General features: G+C 54.7%; 1 protein-coding gene across 1 annotated transcript; it reads left to right on the top strand.

Moving 5' to 3' along the window:
• The first annotated feature begins 3832 nt into the window (after positions 1–3832).
• LOC138062749 (olfactory receptor 14J1-like) lies at positions 3833–8670 on the top strand. The gene is made up of 5 exons (XM_068921755.1): positions 3833–3914; positions 4510–4648; positions 5277–5313; positions 6467–6544; positions 8140–8670. Exons 1-5 carry the CDS (start codon positions 3833–3835, stop codon positions 8668–8670), a joined length of 867 nt encoding a protein of 288 aa, XP_068777856.1.
• Positions 8671–14051: the final 5381 nt, after the last annotated feature.

The raw sequence follows: 14051 nt of genomic DNA, 5'->3' as shown, positions 1-14051 counted from the left end.
GCTGGAGCTGTGAGGAAATGGGGCTTGTTCCACTTGGAGAAGAGATGGCTTTGGAGGGATCTCATAGGCAGCCTTCCAATGGCTACAAGGAGGTCCTCAAGAAGATGGAAGCAGGCTCTTCACCAGGGTGCATGGTGGGAGGACAAGAGACAATGGGCCTATGTGGAAAGAAGAGACATTTGTGCAGGAGACAAGGAAAAGCTTTTCCACTACACGGATGGTCAAGCATTGCAAGTGGTTGCCCAGAGAGGCTGGGCAGTCTCTTCCCTTGGAGGCTTCCAACACCAGACTGGAGGAAGCCCAGAGCACCCTGCTCTCACCCTCAGCGCTGACCTTCCTGGGAGCAAGGAGATTGCACTAGAGACCTCCTGAGCTCCCTTCCACCCTGAAGGTGTCCACGATTCTTCCCACTCTCGATCTTCTCTTGCTGATGTCAGGGAAGCACGCAGGTTCCCTGTGAGAGTGGAGGTAGGCCAGCTTTCTTGTCCTCCTCCACTCAGAGGTATTCAGATGCAGGACTTCTTGGCAGGGATCCCCAGAACAGTCCTCATCAATCTTTTCCTTCACTTTCAGTTTCCCTTTTTTTTTCTTTTTCTTTCCCCTCTTTTAAGTTCGTCTCACTTACCGTCCTGATCTCTTTCCAAAGAATTGGCCCTCCCCTGCTTAACCTTAACCCATTGGCGCTTTTTTGGGTTGTTTTGTTGGGGTTTTTTTGGTTTGTTTTTTTGACACAGAGGTGCTTCAGTCCAGAAGGATCTTGAGAAACAAAGGTGATTCGGAAAAACAGATACCTCATGAAGATTTACAAGAGACGTGTCGTGTCAAGTCCTGCACCTAGATGGGAATAACCCCGCCCATGAGGAGAGGTAGAGGGACCTGGGCTTCTTTATCCTGCTGAAATGGAGGTGAAGGGCAGTAGAGTAGTAGACTGTGACAGCTTGAAGAGATGACAGAGCTTTTCTTGGTAGTGGGAAACAGCATGAGAAAGAGAAAAAGCCACACACAGCAGCTTGAGGGCTTTAGATGTGACTTTAGGAAAAGAAAATGTCACTTGAAGGGTAGTGCTGTGGTGCTACAGGCCACGCAGAGGGACTCTTGTGATCAGCCCCTGCCTTTGTGTTTCCAGGAAAAGCAAGTGAGGACAGGAAGATATCAGTAGAGGCAGGGAGATGCTGGGGTGAGAGCAAGGTGCGGAAGGAGGCTGGGAGTCTACAGGCTGCAGGGAAACAGCAGCAGGCATGGGGGCAGTGTAGGATGGCCTGTGGTAGAGATGGCTGAGGACACTGCCAAGGCTGAAAGCTCCCAGCAGAGCTAGGTCTTTGGCCTCTTGGCTGTGGCTGGTATCTCTGCCACCAAGGCCCACAAGAAGACACCTTTTCCTTAAAGCACTGTGGCCTTGCTGCCTCCTAGTCCCTGGGGAGCCCAGGAGGTGCCACATCATGGTCCTGCACTGGGCGTTGCATATGCCCACCCGCACACTGCCCACAAGAGCAATGTGTGATGGAAAGGATCACCCTGTGCAGGGGCTGGGGGTCAGGGCCTGGTTGCTCTGCTTGATAACACACATCAAGGCTGACTTGGCATCACAGAGGCACCTGCACATTGCCTTTAGCCTGCCTGCAATCAGGGCCTCCAGCTTTCTGCTCTAATCAGCCCCCTGGGGAGGCTTTCTCAGTAATGGCCCTCAGTGGGACTCGTTAACACTCCAAGAAACTTGGGATTTTCTTCTCCCTTCAACTTCTGGAGAGGTTTCTTCAGCCTCTCCTCAGCATCTGAGGTTCATGGGCTCAGCACCAAATACCCTCGAGGGGTCATTAAAATGCAGAAACCCTTAACAATCCATGCCTCTTTCCATCCTTTTCTTCAGTTCTATTCTGCTGTGGCTAATTGGCAAGTGTTCAGGAGGGTATTGAAAAGAGGAAGATTTCAAGGAGCACCTGAGAGATGTCTGCTTTTCAAACTTTCTTCAGTCTTCAGGTTTCAGAAGAAGTGATACCCACCTCCTCCAATTCACACTGACCCACAGGGTCCCTTGATGAAGCCTGCACATCTAGGAAAAGCAGTAGTTTGGATAGGAGACATGTATGGACAACCTTCCTCCCCACCTCCCCAGCCCTCACATTTCTCTCCTTGGCCCCTGGGGACTTCCCTCACTCGGCTTAACATCTAGCCTTTTCCCACTCAAGCCTGTAGCTGAATGTTACAGCTCCTGGGCACCAATTCCCACCTGCTTTCCTTAGAAAATCAACTGCAAACAGACACAGAAGGATTTGTCTCAATTCGGATCAAACATGATGCAGTGTCCTAAGAAATAACATACAATCCTCAAGTGTATGTCAAGGGCAAGTTGCCTCCAGGGCGGTCCATGAGGCTGGAAGGAATAACCTTCCTTGACATGTTCTTGACAAACAGATAGGGAAGGCTAGACAGAAACAGAGTGAAGGAGTTGGTTGAAGAGACAATGAGACTGCTGAAAGACGAAGGCAAGCTTCCGACTCCCTGAAGCTCAGACCAGCGACTAGGGAGTGGAGAAGCACCTGAATGATAAAGAGTAAGGGGCAAACTGTATTTTTAAATGGCCAGATTGGCACAAATCTCAATATACCTGTGTCATAGTGACGTCTTACAGATGTCCCAATGAGTCTAGCCACACTCCCTTCTCCTTCCCTGCACCGTCAATGAAGTGTGACCCCATCTGAGGTGACAACAGGGCTGAGACCGATCTCACCCCATGCCTGACCCCTCCAGGGCAGATGTCTCTGCCTAACCCAGGTGTCTGCCCTTCCCTTTCTAGTCATGGGAACTCAGTGACCCCAGGGCATCTCAGGCAGCAACAGCCTCCATATGTGGGCAAACGAATAAAGGTCTGAATCAAAATGTTTAGCTGTAACTTGAAACCTATCCAAAAAACAACTCTATGCCAAAACTGAAAAGAACACACAGCCATTTCCAGAAGGTCAAGTATGTTTTATCAGTTCTGATGAATCTTGTCTTTCTTTTTAGCAGCACCAAGTGCATGCAGTGCAGTATTTCCTTCTTCTAGTGGAGTATAGATATTTGTGACCAGTTATTCAGCCCAATACCTTTTCTACCAACCCTCTGAATGCAGAAGCTTTGTTCTGAGCAACTACTTTATTCAGAGGGACCTATTTCCTCTGCCGCCTTCTGCCTCCCTGTCCTTTCTGCTTCCTCTCACTGTTCTGTCTTTCCAGAGCTCTTCAGGGAAAGATTCACTGAATCACAGCACTTAGTGTGGACGAGACCTCTGGACGTCATGTTGTCCCGTCCCCCACTCACTCCAAGGGAATTACACAAGCTTGGTCAGAGGCTTGCCCCAGTTGCACCTAGTCCACAAACACACGGAGAGTGTGCTCCATCCTATGGTCCAGGATGTTAACAAAAACCTTAAACAGTGCTGCCCTACCTGCTGATCCCTGAGGGATGCTGTGTGCCACTGATCACAGCATTTTGGCCCAATGGTACAGCCCATTTTCCACCTGCTTTACAGTCCATTTGTGCCGTGCTTTGGACTGGCTCATCACCATCTCTAGGGCAAAGCTCTGTGCACTCTGGCCACCCCTTTGCACAGGGCACACCTCCACCTCCTCGCTGTCCCAGCCTGCCTTCCCCAGGAGCCCATTTCCATCCTGCCATATGAGTTGTCCCACCACATGTGTGGAGGCAAGACAGTGATTTAACAGAGTAAAAGCGTAAATAAGACAGTGACTTAACAGGGGTCAAATGGTACGGTTCACATGGTTATTTACTATGTGGAGGACAGGGTCACACAAAAGTGTCTAGTAGACCCTCCCGCCGAGTCACGAGGTTCAGAATGGACCTAATGGATCCAAACTTACTCCCAGACGTGGTCAACAGTTTATGTCTAACGATTATATGCACAATCCAGCAGAGAGGTAACTTGAGAAAGTTACAAAGCTTTAGCATGCTTTCAGTGTCACTTACCGAGGATGTGACGCGGGTAAGGAATGTCTTGACCTCCAGGGGTAACCTTGAGAGGCATCCCCGCTCAAGGGGAGATTCTGCCGTGCAGCCTGTCACCATGCGGGAGAGCTCAATGGGCTCTGCGTAGCCCCCTATTTATGAGGTAAAGAGGATGGACTCATAGTCCTATGTGCTGTTTACGAAGAGGTCAGGCTAGGGGAGGAAGAGCACATCGGGGGCAGGGAGGAGTGCACCATCACACACCGCTGTGACGTTCATAGTGAGGTCACTTCTTGTGCAGGAACCTCACTGGCCAGCATGTGGAAGGAGCCATTCTGAGGACAAGAAGCACATCACACCACCACTCATCGCAGCCAAGATGAGATACGAGTGGGAGGCCGGGGAGAGGCAGGCAAAGGGGACACACCTCCACTGTTGATTGTGAGGTCCCACCCATGTGCCTGCTCCTTGCCCATCACTGGCAGAGACAGAAGTGACCTCGCAGTCACCTTCACAGCCATGGGCCTCCAACTGGCCTTGGAGATTGTGGGACTCTCACTCTGTCAGAATCCAGTACGCTCACCATCACGCTGGGTGCTGACTGGCTGGAAAGCAGCTTGGCAGAGAAGGGCCTGGGGGTCCTGGTAGACCTTACAATCATCCACCAAGCCAAGGGGCCTACTGCTGGCCCTCCAGATTCGCTCATGTACGTGACCAGCTATGTGCCTGCTGTTATCCAGTCAGGTCCTAAGGCAGAGGGGGCTTCACAACCAACATCCAAGCCGTGTGCCTGCTGCTGGCCTATTACCTGCAAAGACAGGAGACACCACCAAATCAGCACTCTAGCCCTGTGCCTGTGGGTAGCCTATTGGGTACTCAGGCAGCAGTGACCTCACCATGAGCATCCAAGCAAATGAGCTGCTGCCACATCCAATCCATGGGCCTCCTAATGGTCTACCAGATGCTTGCACAGACGTGACCTCACAGCCACTTTCCCAGCAATGTGCTTGCTGCTGGCCCATCACCTGCGGAGACAGAAGGGACATCACTTTCACCTTTACGGCCATGTGCCTCCTACCATCCAAGGAGCTTCTGAGAAACAATGGCTCTCACCACAATGTCCCCTCCGGTTAGACTTTTGGCCTACCAGCGGCTCCTTTACCAGTAACCTCACAGTCTCTTCCAAGCCCACCTGCCTGCAGGAGGTCTGCTGTGTTGAGGGGGATAATGGCTCCCCTTGTGTGGGTGGCCACGCCTCTCCTAACGCAGCCCGTGGTCATCTGGCCTTCTTCACAATGAGTGTGCCCCACTGGCTCATATGGCATTTCTCACAGTGCCCACACCCTGCTCCTCAGGGTCACACCACAGCCGGTAAGGTCCCAACCTGCCCTGATGCATGGGATTTACCCTTCCCCAGGGGCAGGACTTGTCCCTTCTCCATGTAAAACTTCATGAGGTTCCTGTTCCCCAAGTTTCTAAAGGTCCCCTAGACTGAAGGTCTCTTGTGTCAGCTGTTACTGTGTGTGTGCAGATGGCTCCCCCTGACTTGTGGTGCCTCTGAGAAGATCACAGCATGAGGAATCAGTCAGGGGGGAATCAGTCTGCTGCCTTTCAGGAACTGTGAGCCCTGGAGCCCTGGAACCATCTCGAGGGCGCACAGGGGACAGAGAAAGTCACGTCTTCAGCTGGGCCTCTGCTCCTGAGCTGGGCCTGGCTCCTGGGACTGCCGGAGCCCAGGGCAACCTGGCAGGCGCTGCAGAGAGACAGCTCTGTCCAGGTGCAGCTCCTTTGAATGGAGCAGCAAGACTCAGGGCACTGCCTGCAGGGGCCAGGAGGAGATGAGCGACTCAGAAGTTAAAGGCAGTTGGGAGCGGGAGGACGGCTGAGAGCTCACTGCAGGGAGGAACCTTCACAGCCCCTAACACAGTAAGTCTCTGGCTGCAGGGCACCGCTGCTGTGGTTCCCGGAGGGCTCTTCTGCAGCTGGCACCTTCCACAGCTGAGAGCGTCTGTCCGGGTGGCTCTCCCAGCTTCTGCTGTTTGGAGCAGGAGGTGCTTGAGAGCAGGGATGCGCTGCCACACGGTCAGAGGGACAGGGCATGAGGGCTACCTGCTTGCAGGGACAGGGCATGAGGGCTACCTGCTTGCAGGGCTGGTGCAGGGCTGTGAAGCCAGGGAGCACCCCCAGGTGTGCGCAGGGCTGTAATTCAGAGCAGAGCCCTGCACCCCAGGGTGCTGTGTGCCCGGGGCAGTGACTCTGCTGCCTGCGTGGGTCAGCCCTCAGCCTGCCCGGGGAGCTCCCCACAGCGCTGTGGGAAGAAGGTCTGGGTGGAAGGAGCGACCCCCTTCAGAGCAGGTTCATTCTGCTATCGAGAGGGTGCTGTGTGGGTCAGGGCTGCTCTCAGCTCCAGCTCACCCCCACGGTATTTCCAAGGGACCTTTGCAGGAGGTCACTCATGGCAGGGGTTGCCTTGAAGATCAGGAGCTTTCCTGAGTCTCTGCTTTCCGATTCCTGCTTTCTGCAGGTGGGAGGGTTGGAAAAGGAGCTGCCAGGTTTGGACAACAGACTGACGTTCCTAGACTTGACAGAGAGAGATCAAGAGGTCTGTGAGGAACCTCCGAAAACTCTTTCCCCACTCTGCATGGGGTCTGTGAGCGCTGACAGGGAGAAGACGAGGGATAGAGAAGCAGCTCCCATTTCCCAGGAGGAAAAGCTCTGAGCAGGGAAGATCTGATCAGCGAAAGAGAGGAAGCTAGAAACGTGAATGCTGTGGGAGGGGGAATGTGGAGACCTCCCCGTGAACCTCTTCCGTGCAGACGTGTTCCTCTAAGGAAGCCCCTCTGTGTCTCCTCTCCCACCCAGCAGAGCCTCTGCCCTCCAGGCCAGGGGGTGCAGGGCATGAGCCTCCTCCTCAGCAGCCCGACCTCCAGCAGAGCTTTGTTTCTCACTGCGGGACAAAGGGGCTGAGAGTGACTGTCCTGCTCTGGTTGCTGTCTGGGAGGTGGTGAGCACAGCTGGGTGAGCTGAAGGCTTTCCTGAGAGCCCGTCTGTGTCTTGCTCCTTGCTTTCCTTGTGGTCGGAGCGTCACAGTAGTCCTCACAGTTTCCTCACCTCTTTGTGCTGCTCTGGTTCTTGCTCTCACGCTCGGTGGGGTTAAGGAGGGGGTTCAGCTGCAGCGGAGGCAGGAACTTCCCACTCCCCTGACAGTGCCTGAAGAAAGAGTGCAGAGGGTGAACTGATGTGAGGGCAGGGTCCATGTCAGTGGGGCAGAGAGGTCGAGGAAGGGTTGGGTCAGCCCCTGCCTTCACTGCACTGTTTCTCTCCCATGCAGGAGTGGGATCTGGTGCGACTGGTTCAGATATGGGCAGCTCTGATCAAGAGGGCAAGGTTGGGAGAGATGCATCCCCCACAGGGACCTTCTCTTTCAGACACAGCTGGCATGAGCGCTGTATTCATCTCTCCCAATGAGCAAAACAGAATATTCCCCTTGCTTCCCAGACCACATCCCCTTCACCCCGCTCAGGGTGCCCATCCCCAGGTATCTCCACCAACTGCACAGGACAGTCTGACACCTCCATTTACAGGCCCTGGTGGAGCAGGGCTGACTCCTCTATAGCCCATGGGCAGAGGTCCCTGCTCTGCACCACACACTCAGCCCAAAGCCGAGGTGAGGGAAGGGAGCTGAACAAGGTAAAGGAGAGAGGCAATGTGGGGGTTGCTCTGAGGAGGGCAATGGGTTTGGCTCAGAGAAGCCTGTTCCTAACTTGTCAATGCCTTTTCCTCCTTGGACAATGTCCTGAAGCAAGGGCACAGCAAATGTCCAACAGCAGCTCCCTGAAGGAGTTCCTCCTCCTGGTGTTTGCAGAGACACGGGAGCTGCAGCTCTTGCACTTCTCCCTCTTCCTGGGCACCTACCTGGCTGCCCTCCTGGCCAACGGCCTCATCATCACAGCCGTAGCCTGCCACCACCGCCTCCACACCCCCATGTACTTCTTCCTCCTCCACCTCGCCCTCCTCGACCTGGCCTCCATCTCCACCACTGTCCCCAAATCCATGGCCAACTCCCTGAGGGACACCAGGGCCATTTCAAACTCGGGATGTGCTGCCCAGATATTTTTGATTGCCTTTTTCCTGTCGACTGAGTATTCTCTCCTCACAGTCATGGCCTACGACCGCTACGTTGCCATCTGCAGACCCCTGCACTACGGGACCCTCCTGGGCACCACAGCTTGTGTCAGGATGGCAGCAGCCGCCTGGGCCACTGGTTTTCTCAATGCTCTCCTGCACACTGCCAACACATTTTCCATTCCTCTCTGCCAAGGCAATGTCGTGGACCAGTTCTTCTGTGAGATTCCTCATGTTCTCAAGCTCTCCTGCTCACACTCCTACCTCAGGGAAGTGGGGCTCAATGTGGTTAATGCTTGTTTATTCCTTGGGTGTTTCATTTTCATTGTGCTGTCCTACATGCAGATCTTCAGAGCTGTGCTGAGGATGCCCTCTGAGCAGGGAAGGCACAAAGCCTTCTCCATGTGCCTCCCGCACCTGGCCGTGGTCTCCCTGTTCCTCAGCAGTGGCATGTTTACCTACATGAAGCCCCCCTCCATGTCCTCCCCAGCTCTGGATCTGGTGGTGGCTGTTGTGTACTCGGTGGTGCCTCCAGCAGTGAACCCCCTCCTCTACAGCATGAGGAACAAGGAGCTCAAGAATGCACTGAGGAAACTGATTTAAATGTTACTATTTCAGCAGGAATAAACTGGCAATCCCTCTTCAAAACTGGTTTCTAATTTGTCTCAAACAACTGTTGTGCTTTGGGCATTCTCTCTGTGATAATCATGTTTGTACAGGTTTGAATTCATCCCACTTCTCCAGCAGCATCAACCCCATCTATTTAACACAGAGGCCTCCTGTCAACATGTCTGTCACAGGGTCAGAGCTGGCTTAGCTCTAATAAAAGAGGATTTCCTCTGTGCAATGCTTTCAGGTTGGGCTCTCCTTCCAAAGCTGGAGTCAAAAATGTGCTTGAAGACTTCCACCCTGAGAGACCCCGATGCTTTTCCAGGGTTCTCCATGGGCTCAAGGTGATGAGCTCATAGGTGATGTGTTAGTGAAAGAAGGTGGGATTCAGCTGTCACTTGTGGGTGCCCAGGGCTCCTGGAGGTGATGGATGGTCAAGGGGTCTCTCCCATCCAACAGGGCTGGAGACCGATGCCTGTCCTTCTCTAAAACAGTATGGAGCCTCCAGGAGAGCATTGGGTATCTCCAAGGGTACTATGTGCCTCAGGGTGGGCAGTGAATGGAGCTTCACAAAGTCAACTGGAGGCACCAAAAGGTAAAGGGCCCAACCAATGAATGTACAGGTGAGTGAAAGCTCTGAAATCCCACTACAGTCAGTGAGGATCTCGCAGGCACAGGAAGGGAGCCTGGAGAGTCCTTCATGTCACCTTCAATGAAAAAGCATGGGCTGGATCTTGGAACGCAGCTGAACACAGCCTGAGCCATTGCAAATGCCCTGTGATTGCTCAGAGTGTTGTCCACGGCCACAGACCCCTCGGTGTTGGCGGGCGGGGGTGGGGGGTTGTCAGGTGCAATGATGGCCATTCACCTGGGTCTGCTTCCCACCATGACCACCCCAGCCAGTGTGGAGTCATCCCATGGCCCCGTGGCCCCACAGCCCACTCCCTCTGCACAGCAGCACCACCAGCCCAGGGCCCTGCGGGGAGCACAGGGAAGGGTCCAGGAACGGTCGGGCAGGCCAGCCTGGACACACGGACGTGGGGAAAGGCTCTGCGGGGAGCAGGGAGGTCCCTGGAGAAGAGGAAAGGAGCAATTGTGCACTGGCAAGGAGGCATAAAGGAGGAAGAGGAACGTGTTTCTCTGTGTGTCCAGGAAGGGCAGGGTGCTGTGCCCCTGGGGCAGCAGGAGCGGCCGGAGGAGCCCCAGGGCAGGGGGTCTTGGTGTGTCGTGGAGAGAGGGGCTGGCCCGGGGGGCTGCAGGCAGGCTGGGGGTAGGGGATCTCCTGGACACCAGAAGGAGGGACCCAGAGTGTCCCTGTGGCCTGCCTCCTGGGGCCAGTTCCAGCTGGGAGGCTGGTGGGGCGGCACACACGCACCCGCCCTGCCCTGGTCGCCCACCCCAGGTTTCATGGTACGTGTTGCTGTGTGGCCAGCTCCGTCCTGCCAACACCAGCCATGACCCCTTGCTGAAGCCCCCACTGCTCCCTGCCCTTCCTCTGCTGACCTGCCACCAACCCCTTTGCTGCCCCATCTCCCCTCTCCCCAAACTGCAAGGACCAGTGGTGTGGTAGGAGCTGGCACTGCCCCACAGCTGCTCTCCAGTCCCAGCCCTCCCCACCTTCCCCCCAAACATGACATCCACCTTCCAGAAGGACAAGAAAGAGCCTCTGGGAAAAGATGGACTGCTCCGTGTCACCTCAGCCCCTGGGAAGCAAATCTTTGTGGGAGTGATTTCCAGCCCCAGGAAGGGATTGGGATCAGCCAGCATGAAGTCATGGAGGGCAGCTTGTGCCTGACCCACCCAGGTCCCATCCTGGGATGGGATGACTGGCTGTGTGGACAAGGGGAGTGCCCTGCATGCTGTATAGCTTGAAAGGAGGAAGGCCTTTGACATGATCTTCCCTAGCACCTTTGTCGCCAAAGTGGGCAGATGTGCAATGCAGCAGTAAGCACTGGAGTATGCAGGAAATTACCAGGAGGCCACCTGGCTCCAAAGGTGGAGAACAGTGGTGTAAAGTCCAACAGACTAATGGCTCCCAGTGATGTTCTTCAGAGGTCACTACTGGAGCCAATGCTGTTTGCCTTGATGAGTGATGCAGAGGATGGGATGGAGTGATGGGATGCCTTTATGGTGAATTATCTCCCCTCCCCACCATAGGAACATACTAGAAGACGAACGGCCAATCACCCTGCCCTGTCTATAACCTGGAGCGGGACCGATACCATGCCAAAAGGTTCCCGCAACTTTACTTTTAAATTGATTGGGCATCCCAGATCAGGTGGTCTGGGCTGTCGACCAAAGGAACCTTCTGGGAGGCTGGCAAGGCAGCGGGTATGCAAATGGCCGGATTGAAAGTGCATGTTTTGATTGGTCAGGTTAGTCCTCCTGGGTGACTACATACTGGATTAGTCTAGTTATAAGAACCCCCGGATAAAAGCTCACAAAGGCAGGTGGACACTCGCCGAAGATCGATGTGGCCGAGGAAGAAGAGGCTGTGGCAGCTCTTGTCAGAGCTCTCGAGTCGCCCAGTCGCCTCCTACAGGCACATTTCCCCGGCTGAAGACGCCAAGCAGCTGCTGCGGCTGGCCACTGTCGGAGCGGTGGAAGCGATGCTCCACGGGACTTCGTCACCAACACCCCCTCGACCGGGGCGCCGTGCGAGGGCACCGCACTACGTATAGAGGAAGCCTGACCTTTCCCTCTCTGACTCCTACAATGAGGTGTCACCCCGTCCGGAGGGTCTTCTGGGAGGTCTCTGAGGGCCACCTCTTCCAGCAAGAGCCGTGTGTCCCAGTCCCACTAGGGAGCTGCTGCTCCATCCCCAGGACCGGAGAATACCCCGTCCGGAGGGATAATTGCAGCAGGCCCTGCACGCAGGTGTCCCTTCTTCCCTCTGGGGCTATTGCCCCCCAGCCGTGTTCATTGCCGGTTCAGCTCTAGCCGCAGCCGTCTAGTAGCTTGGGCATCAATCTGCTTCCATGACCTTGTTCCCCTTTCTAAAGGTTTTGTGTCTTTCTTGTTGCTGTACACTTTGCTTTGAAATAATGTTATTACTGTTAATTTTCCTTTCTGTACCAGTATATAAATATTGTGTGTGGGTGTATATATACATATATATATACACACACATATATATAGTTGCTGTTATGAGAGGAGGAATAAAGTTTGTTTACTGTTAAGTGTTGTGTGCGCTTGCTCTTGTAAACCCCCTCACACCTCAAGAAGGCAACCCCCAGGTCAGCTAAAGAATCTCTAAGTGGCACATACGGCTATCCAACATGCCCTTTTCGTGGTGCACGTGCACTACTGGCATGGGCTGCCACAACAGCATAACTCCGACACGGCCCAAGGACAACGGGAGCAGCTCCCTGGCAAGGAGGACAAGGCCCCACAGTGAGGCTGGTCACTCTGTCTCCCCTGCTCTTGTGCCCATGAGATCCCCCTCCCTGGCTGCCTCCAGACCCTCCATGCCCACACCACTGCCCAGCACACCACGACAGCCCTGGCCCTGCCGCCCCTCCAGCACCTCCTGCTGCCCTGGGGACAGAGCCACCTGCCCCGAGCTGATGCCCAGAGAAACTTGTTTCTTGTTCTCATTTTCTCTCTCTGCCTGCTGCCCTGCTTTTCTCCTGGGACGTCCCTGCTCCCCATAGAGCCTTTCCCCAGGTCACTGTGTCCATGCTGGCCTGGCTGTTCTTGCATCCTCTACCCTGTGCTCCCTGCAGGGCCCTAGCCTGGTGGTGCTGCTCTGCAGAACGAGCGGCTGTGGGGTCATGGACCCACGGGTTGACTCCTGACTAAGCTCTTGCCCTGCTGGCTGGGGTGGGAAGCAGACCCAGCTGCACAGGGATCACCACCACTGCTGCCATGTGGCTGTTCTCATGGACAATGCTCAGAGTGACCCCAGGTTGTTGGCCAGGGCAGGAGATGTGTTTGAGGTGTGCACTGTGGTGTCCAGCCTGTGGTGTTTCACGGAGGGTGCAGGAATCACTCTCCCGTCCCCCTTCCCTGCTCCTCCTGGGTCCCCTCTGCCTCTCCGGGCACTGTAGAGCCCTCGTTTCCCCAAGCATACCTGGATTTAGTGCTGTACCTTCTGGTTACTCCACCATGGACCCTCCCTCACTTTGGGAGGCTCCACCCACTGCCCACCCCAGGCACACACTGTCCCTGGTCATCCCCTGAGCTCTCCTGGCGATCTCCTGGAGATTCCCCTCCACAACAATGGGCAGCTCTCATCAGCACTGACACCTGTGGGACAGCCCCAGGCAGGTAATTCAGAGACCATTCACTGTCTCTGCTAAACACCAAGAGATGATCCCTGAATCCAGTCCTCAGTGCCCAAAAGATCACCCAGGGCCTCTGAGCTCATCCCCTGGATCCCACCTAGTTCACAAGCAGAAGAGCTGACCCCTTCATGGTGCAATCCCGTGGGCATATTTTTGACTCCAGGTTCTAAAGAAATGCCAGACTTCAGGCACGGCACAAGGGAGATGCCTTTTATTATAGGAAATTGATTCTGGAAGCCAGGTCTGGCACAAGGGTGCCCATGGCCTGATCCTGCCTGTAGTCACAGGACACCTGAACATCAAAATACAACGCTACCACTCCCAGGTTACGAGAACTCCTGGGCTGTAAACACACATGAGAGCACAATAGGTCAGTGTGGAAATGAGACAAAGCAGTTGTGAAAAGAGAAGGATCTGCTTCTGTGGGTGGCCACCTCTGCAGGAAAGCTGCAGCCCCCAAGGGAAGTCTTCAGGCAGCAAAAGCCTGCTGTGGTGGTGTGGGGACGGTCCTGTGCAGCAGAGGGTCCATCCCCACAAGTTTTGTCTCGAATCTCCTCCCCTCCACTCCTACTCTGCTTTGAGTGTTGGAGCTCTGCAGAGGGAAGGGATCAGCCCATGATGACAGCCAGCTGCCACCCTTGCAGGAGAGGGGTGTGAGATCACAGCCTGACTGTGGCCATTGGAGCTGAGCTCTCCTAGTGGACACAGGACCCATGGTCTCACCCGACCTGTACCCGTCTGAGCCTAACTCTGTGCCTGGGAGCTCCTGTGGTGTCAGTGCCAAAAGAGACCCTGCAAACAGAAACTCCCCTCATTGCACTGGGGGCATCCGAGGGAGCTCAGGCTAGCAGGCTCTGAGGTTCCCCCATCTCAGCTGAAGAAGGGGAAGCCTGACTTCCAGCTTCAACATGGTCTCTGGGTCAGATTCAGGAGAGGAGAAGAGGAGGAGAAGCAGGATGAACCCAAACATTTTCCTCTAGAAAGGAATATAATGCAGAAAAGTAAGACAGACAGAAGTGAACAAGTCATAGCTGTGACCAAAAGTATCCTGGGATTGATGAGATGATGCACATGGGACAGTTATCGGTG

Source organism: Struthio camelus, chromosome 29, assembly GCF_040807025.1.
Source record: "Struthio camelus isolate bStrCam1 chromosome 29, bStrCam1.hap1, whole genome shotgun sequence".
NCBI classification, from domain to species: Eukaryota; Metazoa; Chordata; class Aves; order Struthioniformes; family Struthionidae; genus Struthio; species Struthio camelus.
The sequence above is the reverse complement of the archived record's forward strand: the minus strand, read 5'-3'. Positions and strand labels throughout refer to the sequence as shown.